Source organism: Electrophorus electricus, chromosome 15 (genome assembly GCF_013358815.1).
Source record: "Electrophorus electricus isolate fEleEle1 chromosome 15, fEleEle1.pri, whole genome shotgun sequence".
Classification (NCBI taxonomy): Eukaryota; Metazoa; Chordata; class Actinopteri; order Gymnotiformes; family Gymnotidae; genus Electrophorus; species Electrophorus electricus.
In genome coordinates, this window is record NC_049549.1 from 15743704 (window position 1) to 15768036 (window position 24333).

The 24333-nt window shown below is 40.2% G+C and overlaps 1 protein-coding gene across 1 annotated transcript in view; it reads left to right on the forward strand.

Moving 5' to 3' along the window:
* The window catches only part of LOC113579463 (Down syndrome cell adhesion molecule-like protein 1 homolog), an 87384-nt gene that overhangs the window by 13110 nt on the left and 49941 nt on the right, over window positions 1–24333 (forward strand). Inside the window, 1 exon segment of the mRNA XM_027013413.2 lies at window positions 1788–1934. Within this exon segment, the coding sequence (XP_026869214.2) occupies window positions 1788–1934 (147 nt within the window).

Sequence of the window (24333 nt, forward strand, 5' to 3'; positions counted from 1 at the left end):
TTTTGAGTGGATTTGGGGTTAACTGTCACGCACAGTGAACTTCAGGACCCAATGGCAAACACAAAGTACGTGCAGAATAGCCGGCAGGTGCACCGTGTACATCCTCAGTCCATTCTCTCCCTCTCTCGGCCTTTGTCTCGACTACCCGATAGGTAATGTTTACTTTTATCCCCGTGTTAATGGGCCCATCCATTCATGCGCTGTTTTATTGAAATCTGTCATTTTCTTTCTCTCTTTCCTGCATCATGTGTAATGAATAAGTAAGCATGGTATTTGGTTACTCTCAAGTTAATTATTTAAATGACGGTGATACAGGATAGGGTCCTCGTGATGCACGAGAAATAAGAGGACGCGCGCCAGACTGTGTTTTAGCTCGTTTCTAAGCAACGGACGAACGCGTTCGGGCATCGGTAACATTCAGATGATGGTGCCCATACGAATAGAGAAGTAACTAAGTAAAGGATACATTTTAAATGTCTAAAATTTATTTGCTATTGTTATTTCTTTAAATTATATAGCATGACATCTATTTATTCCCGGGATACGGGTGTGGTCTAACCATTTAAACTGAGTTTTCGATGGAAATTAAATTAGTCAATGGGACTACGTCAGTCATATTGGATGACTGACAAGACACATAACCAATCAACCAGTTAATAAATAGGCCGTGGAAAGCAAAGAACGGGGAGGTTTTATCGATCAGTTCTATTGAGTCAAATCCCATCTGCATCATTAAAAATGTGCTTTCCTACCATTGGGGAAAACGGATCTAGGCTACTCAGAAAATGTTGAGGGCTACACTTTGCGCATAGTTAGACTATATATCGTTGGAGTGTAAATACTTGCCGATCAGACAAGGACACTGGTTCCAGTCTCTGTGGGTGACACTGTCGCCTGGTAGAAACCATTATTAATGACCAAGGAAATTCGCCTGCAGGCCAGGCGTTAATTATATCAGGGTTGGGGTTGGGGGTTGCGCGTATTCTTGGGACATGTCCCTCCTTTAAAAGAAACGTTCTCACTGTCGAATTACTCATAAATCCAGTTCCAGTGCTACTGAATCTTATGTGAACAGTAGAAAAACGCAATCACATTTGCGCAGAGATTTTTGTAAATGAAAACGCACATGCACCGGCTCCCGCAAAGAAACGACGGAGAAATTAAATTCTCTAAGTAAATGAATGTTGAGGAGGAAAACGAAATTCAGTGGCTGCTCTAATTCACTTCTGTTCCCCCGCTACCCTTTACTGGAGGAAATTTTCCTCGTTCGTAAACAGTGTTTCTAAAGCGTTTAGATTCCCTCTCTTTCATCCGACGTTGATTTGCGCGTCAGGTTCCGGCTGTCATGCGTAGAGAATGTCGCTTTCAGGTCGAGGAATGTTTCTGACAGCTCCAGAGGCCGTCTGTGCCCGGCGAGCTGCGCTGTCCGTAAGTATTGTGCGGGTTATTTATTAAAAGGGCACTTCTCAAGATCCCCTCGCTGACGGCATAAAACTTAGTAAAGCCGAGAATCCCTCTTACAGTGACATGGCATATTCTGAACGTAAATAAACTACTCAGAAGGACGTCTCTTTCAGATGTTTAAAAAATATTCAGTTGTTGGGACTTCTCTTAACCACCACAGGAAAATTTCAGAACAGGCTTACTTCTTTGCCATAACCATTTGTAAAATAAACATAAATACAAAATTCTACCTTTAGAAAGTGGTAAATGGTAATTTGAGAAAACAAAAATGATTTCTGGACTTGATTTCATAACTTCTGCCTCTGTCTCCTGCTGTTAAACAGTGTTCAGGGAGCCGTACACAGTTCGCGTGGCTGACCAGAGAGCCATGCGGGGCAATGTGGCTGTCTTCAAGTGCCTCATTCCCTCTGCTGTGCAGGAGTATGTCAGCGTCGTCTCCTGGGAAAAGGACACTGTCTCCATTGTCCCAGGTAGGACTTCCAACCTAAGCTATTTCAGGTGCTGCTAACACACGCCCTTTACTACTGCTCCAAGACCAGTTTTAATATGCTTTAATATGGGGTTGTTTTTATAGGGCAAAAGGGCAAACTGGGTTCGGGGGGTTTATGTATAAATATATATATATATATATATATATATATATATATATATATATATATATATATATATATATATTTAAAGATATACAGTACATAAACACTGGCATACAGTAACCCAGGATTTATGTTGTTGAATATTGGCATACTACCACAACACACACACACACACACACACACACACACACACACACACACCCTGGGCACACCCTCCTCACACATATGCTTAGAAACCAATAAATATAAATAGATGTACTATAGTACTATACACAAATTTGGAAGTGAACTCCTAAATGGATTTTGGACATCACTGTCACATTTGCCCTTTTATTTAAATGTTTTGAATGTTTATTCTAGATGCATGAAATGAGTCCTATTACAATGAAGTTCATCCTGTATTTTCCTGCCTTTCCTGACAAGCTAGGAGACCTTGTAAGCTTCATTACAGTTTGGGGGAACTCTGTTAATCAGCCTTAATTCATTTTGGCTGTTTTACATGTCTCCCATTTTGTCTGAATAGAGGACAGCAAGCAAGAAGAATGGTCCAATTAAACAAAATGGAGCATATGAAACATAAGAATGCCTTTTACTGGCAAACCTGGAGATCTCATTCTCATAGGACTCTCTCTCTGTGTGTGTGTGTGTGTATGTGTGTGTGTGTGTGCGAGAGAGAGAGAAACAGAGAGATATGAAAATAGGCAGCAATACATTATTGAAGGGACTGTATTTGTATGTATGAGTTTTTTTTTTTTTTTTTTTACTTTAGTATAAATTTGGAAGGATTCAGATTGTGGTAGCCTGTATGTGCAGCTAGTGGTAACTCTATATCTATGGGGCCCACATGTCCTACATCAGGTGTGTGGATGTGTGTGTGTGTGTGTGTGTGTGTGTGTGTGTGTGTGTGTGTGTGTGTGTGTGTGTGTCTGTATGTGTGTCAATGTGTGTGTTTGTGTGTAAACCCTTGTCTCTTGTTTGATTGGAAAATCAATAGGTGCTGTTGATATACTGTCCAGGTCAGGTGGTATTTATGCTACCCCCAGCCCCCACCCACCCACCCCTCGCTTAATCTTTCTCTATGGAGGTGTCCTTTGCACTCACCAGTCCAGTTCAGACATTTGCAGCACATGACTGTGTGTGTCAGGTGCTCAATGTCTGACTGTCCCAGGGAGGAGATGGGTGGGGTTGTTCTCTTATCAGATATCTGTCTGTGTGAGTCATTAGCTTGTGTGTGATTAGGAGTTAATGAGAAAGTTAACATACAGGTGGTGTGTGTGCATGTGTGTGTGTGTGTGTGTGTGTGTGTGTGTGTGTGTGTGTGTGTGAACATTATTAAAGCCACAAAATTATTGATTTTTCCTCCAGTCTTTTTTGTTTTGTGCTCGACTGTGACTCGATGCTTAATTAAGTAACTGGTTGTTTGATAAGTTAATAGAAGGTCACACTTACATTCTCTGACACTATTTGACACTCTTTCATTGATTTAATTTGATAAAGCAACAGATATGGTCAGAGAAATCTGAAGAGTCTGGACTTGCCTGGGACCAGGGCAAAGCTTTGCTATTCTGTATAAAATTAGTTTTATTCTGTGGTATGGGTGAATGCAGTATTCAGTTCTGATTGACTGATGGGGTGCATTAAAGCCATGTAATGCACAGGTAGTTTCAGTCAAGATTAAGCACCTATCTAAACTCATTGGAGCAACATTGACAAAAAGTTAAAAGTAGCATAAATAGTCCTTTCATAGTGAATTTGTATTAAACTTTGTATGGCATAAATAGACCACAAAAGTAATGTTAACTAAATAACATATATTGTCAATAATAATATGGTTAGACTTTTTTTTTTTTTTTACTATTTTATGCCTGTCATCTGTGGATATCCTCTAGCTATCATACGTTGTTGGTCTATTGACAAGTAGAATTAATAATGGAGGTTAGTCTAAGAAATGGGACTTTAGAATTACCAATGGATAAAATAGAATTAGTATAGGCAATGTATGACTGTGTATCTAAGCAAAATATGTTGACACAGTAAGAATCTGGTTGGGTCCGTTGATTCATGAGCATCAAATTTAGACAAGCTAATAGACCTCTGCAGTGTTCTGTCAGCCACCAACTGTTCAAGGTCACTGGGCTTGGTGTTACACCAATTTTTAACTGTTTTTGGTAGAAGAGATTTTGTCCCTCAGGTCTTCTTTTGGCATCCAGTAGTTAACTATATAGGATTTCTCAAAGCAGACATCCTTCAGGCCTCTGGATCCCTTGCCCAACCCAGTTACAGTGTCAATTTGGCTATGGTTGTCTCTAGTCTTGTCAAAATACCAAAACTAACTTATGGTAGAGTAACAGAGAAAGGTCCAGATGGGCCTTGAATGCTTTGGTTTTGTCCTATCATAGTTCCTGAAATTCAGTTGATAGTTGTGCAATATGAATAACTGCTGACCCCAGTTGGAACACTCATTGTCCAAAGTAGGGATAGTTACCAGCTAGTGGCCCTAGTGAAAGTGCTACTCATTGACAATATGGGAACAACTGCCCTGGGCACTGTTGAGTATTTTGTCCAGTGGCTGGCTCTTTATATTAAATTTGGACCAGATCAACCTGCGGTCTGCCAAGTGTTTCTCTGCTCAGGTATTGGTGATACAATTAAGATTTTACTGGCAGGTAATAATATAATCTGCTAAGTTCTAGTGTTTGGATTGGTGGTGAATCCAAGAGGTTTTGAATTTGTTCAGTTGGAAGACAGGGTTGGTGATGACCAGTTGGTGCTCAGAGCAAAATGAAAATAGTCTGAAACCAATGTAATTTATTTTGGCAACTCTATGCCCTACAGTGCTCTGCCAGTGCTTAGCCTCATTGGAAATGTTTTCAGCATTCATTGTAGAGGTAAAGGTACTGACCAGTGTAACAAAATGGGTTCCATAGGGGATTTTGAGATGTTAGAGAGGAGTGTGGTCTTTAATGTCAAGCTGACACAATGTAGTCTACAGGAGTCCCCTGGGACACCCTTCCGAGCAAAGGTATATCCCCCACTGATCCCAGTTAAGTCTCACTGGGGGATATTTTCTCAATCAAGGCAGTGATAGTTATGTTGTATCTCCTGAACCCACAGGTAAAGAGGCTGTTTATCTGGGAGGCCCTATGTTCCCATCCTGGACAGAATGAGTGGTTTTGCATGTTTTATCACTGCAGAATGCTTTGATTTGTCTTTTCTAGACATTTCCCTTATATGTAGTGAGCAGTGTGTTCTGTAAATAGGACTCCACACAAGAAGTTGCCAAAGACATATAGGAACTCACCAAAGGAAAATGTAATTCAGGTTCCTATTCTCACCATGACCATCAGAGCTCAAATAGTCTCTGTGTAGGACTCAAACTGAGGGCTACTAGCATGTCAAATGATCTTCTATCACCTTGTTCCATCATAAGAGTAAATTTAGAGCAAAGGACTGTATGGCAAAGCCTCAAATGTACCACAAATGTAGTTATTTAACCAAGACACGTTTAGTGTCCAGTGTTTCCTTTATTAGCTTTGCACTGGAGCAACAAGGTATATCTAGCTAGCAAGTACTGAAATCAGTTTCAGCCAAAATCTTGTCCATAAATTCATGACCAAATGTTCACGTGATTGCCTCAAACTGTGTTCAATTCTTTAGTAATGTCATGAAGAATTGATATCGAACACGTAATATCTTTTAGCAGTTTATAAAAATGTAAAAAAAAAAAAAAAAAAAAGTATTGTACAGTTGAATTCTTTCATTATGCAAATGGTCCATCTTGAAGATTTAGGTCTGCATGTACAAATGGAAATGATAAGGGGTGGAATGGCCACCCACACCTGTATATTCAGTAAATCCTCCAATACTAATTTTATAGCATTTAGCTGACACTTTTATCCAAAGTGACTTACAATTATGACTGAATACTACTTGAGCAGTGAGGGTTAAGGGTCTTGCTCAGGGGTCCAACAGTGGCACCTTCATAGTGGTGGGACTTGAATTGGCGACCTTCTGAGTACAAGTCAAGTATCTTAACCACTGACCTTTTTGGTGTTGAGCGGAATCTCAGGTAAAAAAAAAAAAAAAAAAAAAAAAAAAAAAAAAAAAAAAAGCTGCTAGGTTTTGTATAGTGAAGTTTGCATAGCGAATACCTTCTCAAATAACTGATTGGCTGGTCCAGGTAAGAACTTTTTCAGGAAGCTAGATCTCTGGGACCAAGGTTGGTGGTCACTGTCTTGATTGGTCACTATCTCAGTTTGTTCGGTTTTCTCTGTTGCCACCCATTATGCAGTATGCATCCAAATTTGTCACAGTGATGACATCTAGTCTCCATACTGTCATTTCCAGACAGTTTTCTGAAGTGCAGAAAATACATTTTTCTTTATCTATTTATTCATGCAATGTTAAGTTTTATTGTTGTTTTGTTACACGTACAATAATAAGGTAAACTGTTCAAAATAATGTCATCTTTGAATTTGTCATGTGTATGAGTGAAAATATGGGGAGAACTAACTAGCTATAAGGCTGTTACTTAGCTGGACATAGCTGGCTGGCTAACTAACTAAAAACTCTCAGGTGGGTATCTGTCTGATTATTTAAATTCTAATAGCTAATTGGTGAAGGTAAATGCTAATTTTAGTTGACTTTTATACAACATAGGTGTTTGATGCTGTATTAGTATTTGATTTCAGGGTTGTTGAAAATCTAATTGTTCCATTAGATACTGGGACATTGTGCACATTTGATATGACAATGTTTACATGCTAAGTGCTTTTATCTCTTACAATTAACTTACTGACAAACATTATTCTACATTGACACACAATGTTGTCACAATATTGTGACAGCACAAAATGCCTGCTGGGGACTCTGCTGGGTATTCTGGGTACACTGTTCTTCCTACAGTGAAGTTGCAATAAGCCTCATATTAACCAACCTTTTTGCAGTATGAATATAATTAATTACTTATTTACTTATTTAATTACTTATTAACTGATCTGAAATAAAAAAGAAATAGGCATGAATGGCTTTGTAATATGAGGGGAGAGTACTAATAGGAAAACTAGCATGATCATCAACGGGAAAAAGTATTGTCAGGAATAAGCCAATAAACCAGGTTAGTTTGTACCTTTTCATAATTCCACTACTATGTAAAAAGTCAGAGGGATTTCTCATCATTTACTCCCCCCAAGCCCTTCCTTTCTCTTGGAGTCATGACTCTCCTTTATCGGCTGCTCTCTCTTCACTACGTGTGTATCTTCATTGTTCCTCAATTACAGTGACAGCTCTCCTCCCACCACACGCGCACACGTTCACGCTTAAATCCATGACCATGTGCTCTTCATTTTTTACCAATACTTCCTTCTCCTCCTTTATCTTCCAGCCTGCCTGAAGTTACCGAAGGAGGAGTAACATGAAGGAATTTGAAATTCATTTGTTCTGTGTTTTCTTCAGCCCCTTCATCCACATCTCTCTTTCCATTGTGGTGTAACACAGTTCATTTGGTTATCGTTGCAGAATATGAGGCTTTTGCAACTTTACATTAAACCTACATCTGTAGAAACAATGTAGTACTGAGTAAGCTGGGGTGTTGTCCATGCTGACATGAAGTGTGAATCACATTAGTGTATCTGGCACGTGCTCACACAGCCGCATCCTTTCTCATGACTTTGCACTGGAGGCACATCACTGTGTGGCCTGGACTTCTGAATCTGAAAAGGGCTGTATGTTTGCACTATACGGTAACAATTTTAAGGTGACCCTAATATAGGCATCATTTTAACCCTAATAAATGATAAACTTGTATGGATAAGGATATTTGACAGGCATAGAAATATAGTGTTTGTGTAGCAAGGAACTTTGGCAGCTTGATTTGAGCTTTAATTTAAGAATCTAGTATTTAAAATGAACTTTTTTGAAGATAAAGAAGACAAAATAGTTTGGTGCCCTACATTATGGTTATGCCTAGTTTTAGGATTAGTCTTATACTTATAGAAGTTAGGTTAAGTTTAGCTTTAGTATTAGGCTTAGGTTTTAGTTTTAGGTTTTAATATTACAGTTAGTTTTGGTTTTATAATTAGGGAGTCTGAGATACACTAACAGGTTAGAGCTTGTCTCTCACATGTATACTAATGGAATTTGTTTTGTGTGTGTGTTGTGTTTGGGTGTATTTGTGCGTGACAGTTTATTAGCATTATTCTCCTCTTACCCTCCAAGATCAAATCAATGTGAGGTTTCTCTCATTTCCATGGCAACAGATTCAAACCCTCAGTATGCATGAGGAAGGTACAAGGAGGGACTGCTATGCAGTTTTGATTAGTGTATATCCATGGTACCACATGGCACAGACAAACTTGTATACAATTATACACACATGCACAAATGCTCACCTGCAAATGTTTGCATGCACACACACATACGCACACACACATTTAAACATATAATGAGGAATTCTAAGTTTAGAACAGTATGTTTATGGGTATGATAATGCAAATAACCGTGTTACATTATTATTGCAAAATGAATGCTTGCAAACTACAAACATTTTGGTTTGTACAAATACAACACTCATCAACAGAGAATGTTTTTGTCAGAAGAGCTCTGACAGTCTCATGCAAGGGATTAGGCATAGCTAGAAGGCTGGACGTTTGCAGAGTTTTCTGAGTGACAAATAGGCCACTTTATAAATACAATGACATTAAAGAAGATTGGAATCTCTCATTATGTATGTAACTCATTATATCTGCATGTAAATGCAGTTAACAAAGCTAAACAACTTCAAAAAAGTATGAAATCATTTCCATAGAAAATAACCAAACAAAATATAATATTGTTGAAATTAAGCCATAAAAACAGCTCAGGCATTACTGACAGCATTAAGCACGTAAGAAAACCCTTTTCCATCTTTTCAGACTGCAGACACACAATAACATTTAATGTTGTTTTCAGTGGAATTCTCCTTTCAGAAGTGCATGGTCCTCATACTTCTGCACTCACAACAAATAGGTGACATACCAGTACGTTGTCATTTTAACCTCATTTTGACATTTTGAACTGAGATTATTGATGACAGCGCTGTGTTTGCAGCTCATTACACTTATGTTTCTACATAGATTTTATATTTGTTGGGCTATATCTTACCCCACATATTGCATAACACAAAACAAGCAAAAACACCCCGTTGAATAGTTTAGAATGACACTTTAAATTTGGCTATATCCTCTGAGTGTTTCCTTTCATTCTGCCGAATGCTAAATGAACATGCTGGGGGGCACCAGGAAGCATACCTTTCCTTACCTTTTAAAAGTCCTAAATCAGAGGTAGGCAGTAATATCTGCAAAGGGCCTGCCTGCAGATTCCACTTGTCTAATAGGTTGTTCTTGTTCTCCAATCAGATCATTAATTGTACATGGTGAAGGGTGCACAAGGTGTCCTCACAGGTACAACAAAACCTGCCGCCACACTAGTGTTCTATGGCTAAAATTGCATTACAAATTGGCCTAAACAGTTGAATCCTAGCAGGTCAGTTTTCTTTGGTTTGTACTGCATACTGGTGCTCTTTATGTTTTTATAGTGTGTATGAAAGCTTGTTATATTTACTGAAACCCATTATGCCATTGAAATACAGGGAAATAAATATTGAAATGTTAGCCTTCATAAGCACACTGGCACATGCACACACACACATACACACAACATCACTTTGGTGTCTCTCAGCTGATCACATCCAGGCCTCTCAGTCTCTCAGCTGCAGCCATTTTCTCTAAATCTGCATGTTAAGCATTCGTTGAGAAAAAAAGAGGAGGGGAAGGTGTGGGGAGAGAGATGGTGAGGATGGAGGGTGTTCTGTGAGCGTTAGTAATCAGCGCTCCACTCTCTTTAGTGGGGCATGCTGCCTCTCCAGCTCCTGCTTGAGCTGCCGTCACCATTTTGTCCCATCTCTCCTCGTTGCCTGCTCGTTCTCTCTTCTTTCTCTAAGAGGCCCACAGAGTGAGAAAGTCGTAATACGCAGCACAGCAGTACAGCAACACAGAAACGCAGGAAAGCAAAAAAAAATTAAAAAAAAAAAAAAATGGAGATGGCAACAAAGTGTTCAGGCTGTTGAATTATGCAGAGAAAGGAGGAGCTGTGGATAGACAGATGGACAAACAGAGAGAGAGAGAGAGAGAGAGAGAGAGAGAAAGAAAGAAAGCACTAGAGACTTTAAAATCCTGATGTGATCAGACCACTGGGGAGGGAGGGATGATGGCTGCATGTCCTCCTATTAAAGATGTATGACCAGTACATTTCCCCTCATTTATTTGCTTATTTTAACCTCTGTTTTACCATTAACAGCTAAGGCGTGAAAGGGGCACTACCAAACCATGGGCCATTTGTGTATGCGTGATAATACTTTAATTGTGTTTGAGTGAATGTGCATTGTATGTCAGCGTGTGAGTGTGGGGCGTTTGAGGCGAGAGAAATGGAGGCGCTTACTTATTGATGTGCGTTTATGGGCTTTGGAGATGGTGCTAGTGGTGGCAGCGGTAGAATTGAGCTTGTTTATTCACGGCCGCGGTTGGATGTTTTACAGAGAGAGCAGGTGCAAAGCATCACTGCCTGTTTGAGGAAAGACACTGTCGTCTGGAGAGGGAGAAAGCGGGAGTGTGTCAGCTGCACATTAAAACATGAAGAACAGAATCTATTCAAAAGCAAAGTATGTATGTATGTACGTACGTATAGATAGATAGATAGATAGATAGATAGATAGATAGATAGATAGATAGATAGATAGATAGATAGATAGATAGATAGATAGATAGATATTTCTGAGATAAAGTAGCGAGGGAGGGATGGAAAGATTGGGGGAGTGCGAGAGGAGAATTTCAATGGCACTCCAGTCATCCAGCAGGGCTCGTTAGTCTGGGGAACATTTGCATAGAGCCTGGGGAACATTTGCATAGAGCCCTGGTGCACTCGTATGGTGCTACCCAGAGAAGATGGCTTCCACTTTATGCTTCTAGTTAGTTATGCATTAAACCCCCTCCTGCCTCCACCCCTCCCACCTTACTACATTACTTTCATACTATGAATTTGTACAGATGTGACACTCAAGTTAATACAGTATGATCGTCATAAATGTAGACTCCACCTTAACTTCAGAAAACATGTTCAAGTGGGGTCTTTCTCCCAACCTTTAATCATGTAACAAAGCTTGCATGTGATGTCATTATGTATGCACACCCAATATGATCTTACTACACTTCGTCAGTGCAACAAAATAATTTAACAGAAAATGCGTGTATCAGGCTTCTGTAGAAGCCTGGAGCTGATAGTAATTAGTTTTAGCATGTTAATCTTGATATGTGTCAGTATAGATGCAGCTAATCAAGGTTGTAGGCTCCTCCCAAAATCTTCCAAGTGTGAAAGTGGAGTTGTTATAGATAATGTGCAGTACAGTGGACACACTATTGTAGCTACTCCACTGATTCCAGAAGAGAAAACCTGATGATTGATGTAAGGGTGTACGTGTGTGTGTGTGTGTGTGTGTGTGTGTGTGTGTGTGTGTGTGTGTGTGTGTGTGTGTGTGTGTGTGTGTGTGTCCACTGTATATTACATGTAAGGAGCTCTGGACTAAAGTGTCTACTAAATGTTTTCAATGTAAATGTGTGTGTGTATATGTGTTTGAATGATTGTGTTAGTGTATTGTTGAGTATGTGTGCATTCAGCATTTAAAAAATGTATAAAAGAAATGGAACTCGGAAATAAGTGCTGTTAAGTGTACTAATCCACTAACCTCTACACTCGATTAGCTGGTTCCATGTCACTTCCTGTTTTTCAGCCTTGCTTTCCTGCTGGTCCCAATCCTACTAGATATCACCTGCTTTACTAGAAACCTTTATTTATTAGAACCACCTTGTAGGTGCACATTTAAACATATGTCCTCTTTGTGTTTGTGTTGCCATGCCTCCAGCTCTTCATCAGTGCTGTTTCTGCCTACCAGACTGCTGTTGATATATATTTGTGGGCAGACCATGTACAAGCCAGTACTGACATTAACATGTGTAAAAACACTGTTGCAACACTGCTGTGCTTGGTACACCTGTACTGGTGCAACACCCACTATCACGCCCCTGTCTGGTCAATGTCACTGGTCAGTGTGGAGAATGGTACACTACCTGAATAATGTCCAATCAGCAGTGAACCTCTAGTCAGAACCTGGCCAGTGATGAACAGTGTGGAGGGAGGCTGGCGAACTGTGTGTGGCCACAAACAGGAAGCAGTACACCTATAACATACACCTAAACGATGTGTACCTAATGTAGTGTAGATGGGTCTGATAAAGTGTGATGAATAAAGTGTGGGTGTTAAGGGGGGCTACTGAAGTACTGTTTTGCTGCATTGTGAAACTTGAGCATAACTGTTTGTGGACAAATGCACACACTTGTACTGTTCATTATAGAGCTTGTTAGGCATTACCAAAACAGATACCTTTTATATTAAGCATATATAATTTACATCTGTTTTGGTAATGCCTAACAAACTATATAATGAACAGTACTAGCCTAGTGTAGGTGTGTTGAGGGTTGAAATGTAACTGTCAATGCATAATTAATGGTTAATCAATGACCTTGAATAAACTAGTGTCAAGAGTGTCAAGTAGACTCTGAAAAGTTTGTTAGCATAAAGACATATATCTGTTTGCTCAGGCAGAATAGTTTCTTTTGCTGTAGTTCAAATATCATCTAATAGAACCTATTTTTCATATCACAAGCGTCTCTGCATGTCCTTTTGGTGTGGGTGCTCTTTTGGTGTGGGCGCTCTTTTGGTGCTGGTGCACTTTTGAGTTTGCTGTGTTTCCTCCCTCATGTTTTCTCCATGGATTTCCTAACATACCTGACTCCCAGAATTCCTTTCATCTCCTTTAGTGCTTCCTAACTTGCTCCTGGCCTCTAGGACCAATCACAGTTTGCCCTTCATGTCTTCCCACCATGCTCCTCCCACGCTCTCATGCAGTGTGTGTGTTGTGCCACATTCTCTGCCCAGGCCACGAGTTCCACTGCTCTGGTCAACTCCTCACACGTTCCACTCCTGTAGGCATTTTCAGGAGAGTCTTTTCCCTTAAACTGGACAAAAGTGTAGTTTTGTCTCCACATCACACTTGTTATTGACTAATACACAGAGGGAAGGTTTCCTGCTCACTGTGCAGAAGACCCTGTTAGTGTGATTTGCCCTCAAGTGTAGAGGGATACCCAGTTGTTGTTGTTTTTTTCTTTCAAGAAACAAGATCCAAATTCTTGTAATTCCTTTTTTTATTTTTTTTTTTATTTTTTCATTGATGAGATGACATTGTTTTAGCTAAGGGTTTATGATGATGCCAGGGAACTGAATATGTGTCAGCTCATATGACATCTTGTGCTGTCTTTCTTGTTCAGATGAGTATAAATAACTGTAAAATACAGATTCTGTACTGGGATATTTAAAAACATTATAGTGAGTTGACTCTTTGACATGTAAAGAACCAGTTAATCCCATCAATAATTGTGCCGTTCATTTTCACACAAATTACAATATCATTAACAAAATGGGTGTGTGTGTGTGTGTGTGTGTGTGTGTGTGTGTGTGTGTGTGTGTGTGTGTGTGTGTGTGTGTGTGTGTGTGTGTGTGTGTGTGTGTGTGTGTGTGTGTGTGCATGTGTGTCTCTGTCTCCCTTCCTGTTGTGGAAATTTAAATTCAAAAGAAAAGACCAGCAAAATAGAACCATCAAAAATAGAGAGCGAAGGGATGAATAGCTTGGAAAAAAAGAATGCTGTGGAAATCTCCTATAAATCTCATTTGAACGCAAGTTTAGGTTTAATCTGAAGGTATCTCCAATTAACCACTGACCCTCCAAATACTATAATTGTGGTATAAAATTAAAGGTTTTGGCTATGATGATAGCAAATTCTCACTCACACTCTTGCTATGCACAGTTTTACATGCATACATTCAAGTTGCTCCTGATGCAAACATGCTATATGCTACTAACTTAGCTAAAGTGCTATGTAAGTGCTAAAATATTTCACACCTAGCTAAAATGCTACATAAGAAAATGTAATGAAAAGATATGTACACATTTTTAGTGCTACAGATATTAGCATAGATACAAATGTGCAAATGCATGCTGAAGCATCATCCTCAGTCTTCTCATTACACACTCATTCTCTTCTTAGTGAAACTTTTATGCTCAGCGTTTCCCACCAACTTCACCAACACTTGCAATGCCCACCAAAGACAAAGCCCTCCTATCCAGGTGATGTTTTTTTTTCTCAGAATATATCTTCTTCTCACCTAGTTTTATTTTTGCTTTAATTTTTGAAGTTCTGTCCTATCAATCCATAGCTGTTTGCACCATTTCTAATGTTCTCTTTCTCTTGTCTATATATTGAAAAACACATCTGAATACACTTTCTCTATATTTTTCTGTCTCTCTCTGTCATAGGTTTTTTCTTTGTCAGCAACTGAATGTTTTATAGCTGGTGAACGCTAGGGCTTTTGACTAAAGATTGAGTTTATATGTAAAAATGACTGTGGTCCACCTGTGATTCAAGTGTCTCAAGTGCATTTGTATTATATCTGTGCTGTTGTTTCTATTAGATTGTTCAGATGGAAAAAAAAAATAGTTTGATACAGTGTGAGTGTGAGTGCACACCTGTTTGTGTGTGTGCGTGTGTGTGCGTTTGTGCGTGTGCGTGTGCGTGTGTGTGTGCGTGTGTGTGTGTGTAGTCTGCTGGAGCACAGCTATGTGTATATTATTTATCCTTGAGAACGGGTGCTCTGTTCTCATAGTGTGTCTGTTTTCATTTTCTGACCTGACTTGTGTCTGCTCACTGATGTGGATCAGTACCTCTGCCTCCCTCTTATCCCCCTTTACTCTCTCTCTCTCTTTTTCTCTCTCTTCCTTCCTCTAATTCTTTCTCTCTCTTTCTCTCCCCCCTCATTCATTCTCTCTTCCATCGATCTCTGTGTCTCCAGTGTGTAGTGGTGCTTTGGCTTAGATTAAGAAAAAGCTTTATATTTGTGAAAGAAGTTCTGTTTCTTGGTTGGAGCTCATCTCTTCTTATCTCCTGTATTTTCTATTCCTCTTTCTCTCTCTTCGTCTTTCTCTCACACACAAACATGTGCACACAGAAACATTTGGATTTATAGAAAAAGTTGGTTAGTGATGTGGACACTTTTTATAATATCTGCTGTTGTTGCAGATACATTATGTTCTAGTACTGATGAGCAGCAGAATGTATCTGGTGCTATTCATCTTGCCATGGATGATGTGCTATGTTGATGGTGTGGACTGGTGCTTTCTTTCATGTGCTTGGGGGTATTTGCGGACACAGGTTGCTGGGAGAATTATTTATGGTGAGTTGAGTGGAAAGGGAGTTTGGTTTTCCATTTTTTTAAAAAAAGGCAAGCTGGTGTGTTAAAGGGATCTTATGTCCAGTGTGTTTCTCTCTCTCTGTTCATCCTGGGGCTCTCTGGCCAGGAGACGGCAGAAACAGTGAGGGATGCATGCTCCACGTCAGCAGCAACTTCAATCCCAATTCATCACCATTAACCTCATTTAGAGTCTTTGTGAAGGAGTGTGTGCTGACTGTGTGTGGACGTATGCTTGGACGATGTTTCCCTTCTAAATGCTGTGTTACTGATTTATGCATTTAGCTGCTGTATCTTCAGGTTCAACATCCAAGCAAAGCGCAATGGGGTGAACAGTCATGAGAGAGAGAGGGGGAGAGAGGGGGAGGCAGTGGGGAAGAACAGCCCCAGGTTCTGGCAGATGGCGGCCGATATTTTTCTTTTTCTCTTTTTTCTTTCCTAAAGTTGGGTCAGGAGTCAGGAGACACACATGCACCCAAGAGGGCTCGAGATCTGCCCAAATGTGTGAGAGCATGAGACCATACATTCTGAGAACTATTCTTACATATTATTATTATTATTATTATTATTATTATTATGTAATCCTTTGCATTTCTTTTCTTTGTGTTCAATTTCACTATCAGTATTGTTACGTATCAAGGCTAATTTTTGTAGTACTTCTCTTTTTTGTAGTACTTGAACACTATTTTAACTATACTTCCAGTTGTTAAAGGTCAGAGTTACAAAAGCTAGCATGTGTATTGTGTAGAGTGCCAAGGCAAATCCTGTCAGAACAGTTGCTGAGTGTTCAATGCAGCATTGCATGGAGCACTGTAAGCATTCAACACACACTTTTTTATCCGTCTTTCAACAATAACCCTACACTGGATTTCATAACAGCCACTTTGCCGGGTATACTCACATCTCTATAGTTATGAACAGTGTATTAATTTTTTATGATCTTTGCTGACTGGTGAGGAATTTAAGCTAGGTGTGCAAGCAATAACATTTTTTTGAATGCTACTACACTGTTAATGGTAGGAAATTGGCCTAAGTTTATGTAGGCACAGGTGCTCACTATGTTAACCCATAACCCAGACACCAAGAACACTTTATACAAGCATGTATTTATGTGTAGGCTCTTTCCCTGTGCTTCTCTTTCTCTAGTGAAGGCCTTTCACCACTCCTTTGAACACTTTGCAAATTACACTTGATTCTGTGTGTCTCTGTACATCTGTGTTTGCTTGTGTGTGTGGGAATATCTGCTTAAGTACAAAATTACTGCACTTCCTGTCCTAGATTTTCTGTCCTTGCTTTCCAATTCTAACACTTCTTTTCACACGTCTTCAAGATCATGGTTCAAAAATTCACACTACCTCCAAATTGTGGTTCAGAACTTCATATTGGCATGGCAGCGCAGACCATGGACATCAGGACAGCTGGTATCACCTTTTGCTGGATCTACACAAAACTTCAGTATCATCATGGTTGAACAAATCACAATGAAACAACAACAACAACAAAACAAAAAACAAGTTTCTTCAGGCTGGTCCTTGCTCATTTCTGATCTGTGATGCTGTCATAGCAATACATGCGTATTCAAGTATATAAACAGTTCTGCTTTGCCAAAAGTACATGCTAAAACGTAGGTAGATTTGTCAGTCTGGTGGCCATTGGGCACTGGATGTCTAAGCAGTGGAGTGGAAAAGTGCTCGTTGTTGGTCCTGAAGACATTTACAGCTAGCTCTTGGTTCACTGACATTGAATGTTGAACCTTTTTCTATAAATTTTGACATACTGAAAAAAAGAATTAATTCCTTTGTATCAGACATTAATGTGTTTATTTGTAGGATTAGAATTGATTTTGTGTAGTTACCAACTTTAAGTAATGGCTATACAGTGTTTCAGGCCTATTCTCCCCATATAATATGAGCACTCATAGATGGCCTAACAAGGGACTGTTTAGTTATTAGAACAAAGTTAAAATCAAAGATGGATTGTGCTGTATATGTATTTGGTTGGTGTTTTGGTAAAAATCTGTCAAATTGTCAGTTGTCTGAGACTTTCATGGAGTAATTTTTAGGTATTTTGTTATGTTGTGATGACAGAAATGAAAAGTAACACAACAATTATATATTAACACATTACCAAAAAGACCCTGAATATAATTTGCTTTCAGTAGAATTGTATATAGCAATGTCGTTGAGGTATACACTTTTCTGTACTGTATTTACTTGACCCTACCCCACTTACCTACAACTAATGATAGAAATGGATACGAGTGATGGTTTAATGCATGTAAAACACGTCTGACTCCAATATTTGAAAGTCCAAATTCTATTGTATAACCCAGTGTAAAAAAAAAAAAAAAGTTACTCAGTGATAAAACAGGTTGGTTTGTCATAGGTTTACTGCTCAGTTAGCATAATTTGTGGTTTAACCTAGAAAATGTGTGCAGCAGGTTGTGTGCTTTACAGAGAATTGGTGTCTTATTTTTTTTACTCTAGTTAGTATAGGTGGGAAAGCCCCCCCCCCCCCCCCCCAAAATAAAACAAAAAAAAACAAAAAAACAGGCTCAGGTGTCCTTAAGTGTTCTCTTGATCAAGAACAGTTTGTCACCATTTGGACATTACTACCCTTATCTATGTAAAACCACAGATCTGCGCTGCATTGGGGGTAGATGAGAACAAGTCTTCATAGACCAGAGTTTGTCATGCATTGGTTACTACTGCCCATTACTTGTTTGTCAGCTGAAAGTCCTGTCAAATACTTACGCCTATCCCAATAATCCATAAAGAAGGAAGCAGATAATCCATAAAGAAGGAACTATTGCTCATATATTTATTACAACATATAAGTGCACCACACGTGGAACACCACTGCTGTATTGGCCTCAAAACAGGCAACTATGTTTGTAAACAGGCATACTTGTTAAAATATGAAGGCCTTGTAAAATGCAATAAATTAAGAACCCATAATTTTTCTTAAACAAGGTGCTAGTCTTGTTCCTAGTTGACCTGGGGAGATTGTGAATTTAGTGCATTAGTCCAACATATCCCAAAAAGCAAACCCTAAGCTTGTTTGAATACATACATACACACACTGTCATGCTTACAGAGAGAGAGGCAGCGAGAAAACACATGTGTGTGCTCATGCACGCGCGCGCGCACACACACACACACACACACACACACACAGTGTAGTGTGAAAGCCAGGTAGATAAAATGTATGTTTTTTTACCCTGTTCTTGATAAGTCAGCAGAACATAGCACACATCCACTAATAGGAAGAGGGTGGGTTTTAGCATACATGCACTGTGTTGCCAAGCAGGTGCTGCAGAAGTCTGGATCTGGCTGTGAGTTGGCTCACTCATGTCTTTATAATGTTCTACTTTTTATAATTTTCGTACAGGAGTTACAATTATTGCCATGTCTATGACATATGGCAACAAGGGCTTCAGTAGCATACAAGAATTGATGAGAAGAGGAGAGAATAGAGGAAGTGGGGTGATAGAAGGGCAGAAAGCTTGGGGCTAGTGAGAGCATGCTTGAGAAGGCCAGAAGAAAAATGCATATTTGTGTGTGCATGGTGGAGGCACCTTTTAGGTGTACAGTGTGTGTGTGTGTGTGTGTGTGTGTGCGTGTGTGCGTGCGTGCGTGCGTGCGTGCGTGCGTGCGTGTGTGCGTGTGTGTGTGTGTGTGTGTGTAAGAGTGGGAAAGAGGCTGGAACCCTTAATGGAGGCATTTTTGCTTCACTAATTTTAGGGCCTTTTAACAGTGTGTCCCCCCTCCATTCCCCCACCTACAGCTCCAGTTAATTTAATGAAGGGTTGCCCGATTGCTTTTAGCATTAATATTCCAATACAGAGTGATGTAAATAATGAATGCACCTCTCTTTCACCCTCTCTCATGCAGGATGTTGAGGCCCATCTGTTGTGTCTTTGGTGCCATTGATGGAGTAATCCCTCGGGGGGGGGGGGGGGGGGGTGTATATGTGTGTTTGGGGGGGGGGGGTTGTTTGAACACCTACTGTATGTTTTGCGAACTGAAACAACAGAACTAAGATTGCACTCCAGCTGAGTGAGGGAAACACAAACCCATAACCATATGCAGTTGCACTGACTATGAGAACATATAGTGTGTAGTAAGAAAAGGACTGGCAGCATGCAGGGGAAGGAGAGAGGGATGAGCCCCACTCACTCCTGCACTCTGTTTCATTAAAGCTGGGGGCCTCCTGCAAAATTATAATGAGTTCAGTTAATTAATTTAGACCATGTCAACAGATGGCCAAAACCACATGACTGCAGCAGCTAAAGGTTTTGTGTGTGTGTGTGTGTGTGTTTGCGTGTGTGTGTGTGAGAGAGAGAGAGCACGTGTGTGCACACGTGGTGCATGCGTGCGTCTGTGCGTGTGTGCACGCATGCTCTGTGTCTAAAACCAACACACATACACACAAATTAATCAGTCTAGCAGGAGAGTCATCCACCATTTTGTCACTGATACTGTTCCTGATGCAGTTCTGAGAGTCCTGAATGTGTCTGGGACTGAAAGAAAGACAGGCAGAGAGAGACTGAGATAAAGAGAGACAAATAGAGAGACAGAATGAAAGCTTATGTGTGTTGTGGGGGTGTAGCTGATCGTTTTGTGTCCGTTATGGAGGATGTAGCTGATCAACCTGTGGGTACCTATTACAGTAGCTGTAGCTCATCTCTCTAGGTGTATCAGTTGTAGGTGGTAGAGTTGATCGACCTAAGCATGCATGTTTTTGGTAGCTGTTCAGTCTGGACATATCGGTTATCGACGCTGTAGCTGATCGATGTAGATGAGCCAGCATGGGGTGGTGTAACTGATCAAACTGGGTGTGTTGATTATGGGTGGCTTATAGAGCTGGGCATGTCAGTGATAGGTGCTGCAGTTTTTCAATGTAGGCATGTCAATTATAGGTGGTGTAGATGATTGATCTGGACGTGTCAGTTATAGGTGCTGTTCTAGGCATGTTGGTTATGGGTGGTGTAGGGGATAAATTTGCTCTGATCAAGGCTTTCAAGACTGAGCCCCAAAGGTGCATCTGTATGTTCTCAGCCAATTAAATGATTAAATACACACAGTTACCTCTACTAAAGCACACACACAAACTTCGCTCTGCTATCAGTACTAATAATGCATTGACTAAAAAGTGTTATACAGAGACAATGTATTCCATCACTGTGAGCAGCGAGAGCATTTGTATGGGCACTTGAAGACACTAAGCTATGGACATGTTATCTCATAATACAAACATCCTGGTCCTTGAAGGGAAAATCAAAGATGAGAGAGATGGGGATACACTGAATATGCTTTGAGGAGTGTGTGTGTGTGTGTGTGTGTGTGTGTGTGTGTGTGTGTGTGTGTGTGTGTCTGTGTGTGTGTGTCTGTGTGTGCAGAGTGGGAAAGCAGTAAAAATAAGTAAGAGAAAGAGGGAGAGAGAGAGAGAGAGAGAGAGAGAGAGAGAGAGAGAGGAAGAGAGAGAGACAACGAGAGAGTGAGATGCTAAATGAATGGCCACATTTACCTGTGGTGGAGTGTGGTCATGTAAACACAGCCCCAGACATCATTCTTCCACTCAACAACTTCCACCACTCCTCCCCGCCGTCCTTACCCTTCTGACCTCCACCCAGTTCCTCAGGCTCTATATGGTAAAGTCACTTCTGCAGCCAAAGCCATTTTGCTATCAGTGGCTTAAGTACCTGAACAGGATCAGCACATAAACGTTTAACAGAGACAGAGGACAACCCAGCAATGAACTGCCACTTACAGCCATCCCCAGTACCTTTTAAAGAGGTCTCTGAGATTGATGAAAGGACATGTGCTGTTTGTAAGAGCTGTCCATCATGGGCCAAAATGAGCATTTTGAAGAGTCTGCACTGCTGCTGTCTACATGCACCGCCTTCTCTGATTAAGTTAATACTGCAACCTGGAAATAGTTTTGGAGTGTTTTGGACTGAGCTCCATGGACTAAGAGCTTCAGAAGAAAGTCTACCAGCCTATGTGCTGTGACACGCAATATAACAGACAGACAGGGAAGCCTGTTTCCCTCATGCTGGGGTCAGAATACATGAATTCAGCCCCATTTGGACATTGTTTTGTAGTAAATTTCCAGCATCTGGCCTGATTATGAGCACAAGGAATGAGGAAATGGTCTTGTAGTGTGACATATTCAAAGAACAGTGATTTTGCATCTAGGACACCCCATGACTGCCCAACGAAAAGTCCAGCATGTCAGATATTTTTGTATTTTCTCACCTAGCCTGACTACTTCTACGACGTATTCCTTGACTTTGACCAATAGAATGACAGAGTGTTCTCTGGCACACATATGTAACCATGGTGATGAGAAAGAGCAATGATGTTGGTGTTTTCCATTATAGTGATTGTGAAACCTTCTCATATTAAAATATATCTTTGTATTCTTATTTTCCAAAGTATACAATTCAAAAAACGCAATAATTTTTTCCTCCACCTTCTGTTTACATTCAGCGCACCGGGAAGCTAGCTATATTTCTGTAATTTTTTGAACGTTATTCATTATCTGAACTTCTCTTTGAAGGATAGACAGCCCATAATGTCCTCATTGTGACACCTAGCAACGCTTCCACATTTGTTTTTCCTTTGTTTTCTTTTTCTTACCTCTCCCTGATAACCTACACATTTGCACAAGATCATGAACAATGATTTCTTGGTGTCAAGAATGTAGTATTGCTAGTGTCCTGACCACGGCACAAAGATATGGCACTGTGATCGAGCACTGTGATCGCCTAATCTGACACGGTGACTGTGGTGAAGGACCAAATATCGTGTAGTCTGAACCCGGCATTAGAAAGCTTCCCTGACTGGTTCATTCAGCCAGACCATGTTGAAGTTTTCAGCTGCTGATTACAGAGTCCATTACAGTGACCAAGACAGTTTTCTTCTCAGAGAAACGGTTTTAGTAATTGAAAGGTAAATACACTTTGGCCAAGCTGTTCTTAAAAGAAATCTACTACAGTTCTTACTGGAGGTTTAAGAGTACTATTTCCTTTTTGACCTTTTTGTTGTGGTTCTATTGTTTGTTCTTATATCCCCTTTCTATAAATTAAATGGCGGAATACTGTTAATAAGGTGTTTGATTTCAGATAAGTGTTTACATGCAACTTGTCAAACATACATCATAATCTGCTAATTGTTAGATAGGAAATTAGTCTTTAACTAGCTACCTCAAGTGTTATTAGATGAGTTTTGATAAACTTACTATCAAAATAACTGGTTCTTAAACCAGAAATAGCAGTATGGTTGAAACTATCAAACAAAAGGTAAACATATAAATCACATGTGCTAAATTGCTGGTAATTTGCATGTTTTTAACAATAGTCTTTGATCTATGTGCTCTTTGCTCCAGTGGTCAGAGCTCATGTTTCCCTCCTGTCGTCCCTGGTTTGAATCCTGGGTAGGGTGGCTGCCTTCAGCCTTTGTTACAATCCAGTGATGATGCTCCAACGTTTGGACTCACTAAGATGGCATAGAGTCCTGAGGGCTTTTGTGATTGGCTAGAAGCAAGTTCGATTACTTGCAAGATAATTTTTCCCCCCCGAGAGCCTGACCTCTTGACCTTTGCCATGCTTTCCCTTTCAAACTTGAATTTTTGGGCTTTTTCCTTTTAATTTAAATTTAATTTAATTTATCTCCTAAATATTTTTTTTAATCCTGCTTCATGAATTCAAATCATCTACATTTACAGTAATATAAAGTAAACTTCACTGAAATTCACACCCATGTTCACACAAGTTATTTAGTTTCAGATGGACTACTTTTGTCTTTCTTCCTGCACTTAAGAGCCTCCTCAACCAGCTTTACTCCAGCTCCTCAGTGTGAACAGGGGCAGACTGTGAGTGACAGCGTGTCTGTGTCTGGAGGATAAAAAAACTCTGTGGAAGCTGAGTGTTTCTGTCCATTGCTCTGTCTTCAAAGTACAAGCATTGTAAGGTTCTGTGATACACCATGTGTATCTGATTTTGTGTGTGTGCATGTGTGTGTGTTGAATGGGCCGTTAGAGGGATAAGTACTCAATAACAGCTGACACTGTCCGGCCCCCTGCTTTACACACACAAAGGCCTGTGATTCTATTATTGTGTGACTGCTGCCCCTCCCACACACACACACACACACACACACACACACACACACACACACACATACACACACACACACACACACACACACACATATATCCAACATAATTACCATTATTGTGCCTGAGACACAGACACACATAGATAGGCCCACAAAGGCACACGTGTCCTGACACAGACGCATACAACAACACTTGAAGCCTTGACAAAGACCCAGACCCAAGTAACAGACATTAACAAAATGTCTCCACCTCCCCCAGCACACACACACTCTCTCTTGCTCGTTCTCTCTCTCACACACACTCCAGAAAAACAATAACCAACCAATCCAACACAATAATGTCACATTTACAAATCTTTACAAATCTTTACAAATACTCACAAACCTGTTTGTTATGTACTCTATATTTTAATTGTGAGTTCTAAATTCATTAATTCATTTATGCAACCCCCACTCCCCACTCAAACACACAAACACACACATACATATCAGGGCTGCCAGCTCCCCAGCTGAGCCGCACACCTACCCAAACCGCTCAACAACCCCCAACTCCAGTTTACCCCACACTCCTACCCAAAACTCTCCAGCACACCCAATTCCCAACTCAGCTGAGTAACGAGGCATAAAGTGGTACATGTATTGTTTGTTTCCGGGACACTGTGCACGTGACTGTGTATAAGAAGAATGTTCCAAAGGCCAGTTCTGTGTAGGGCTTCTTTATCACCAGGGACAGTGCTAAGATCAGTGGACCCCCCATTAACCAG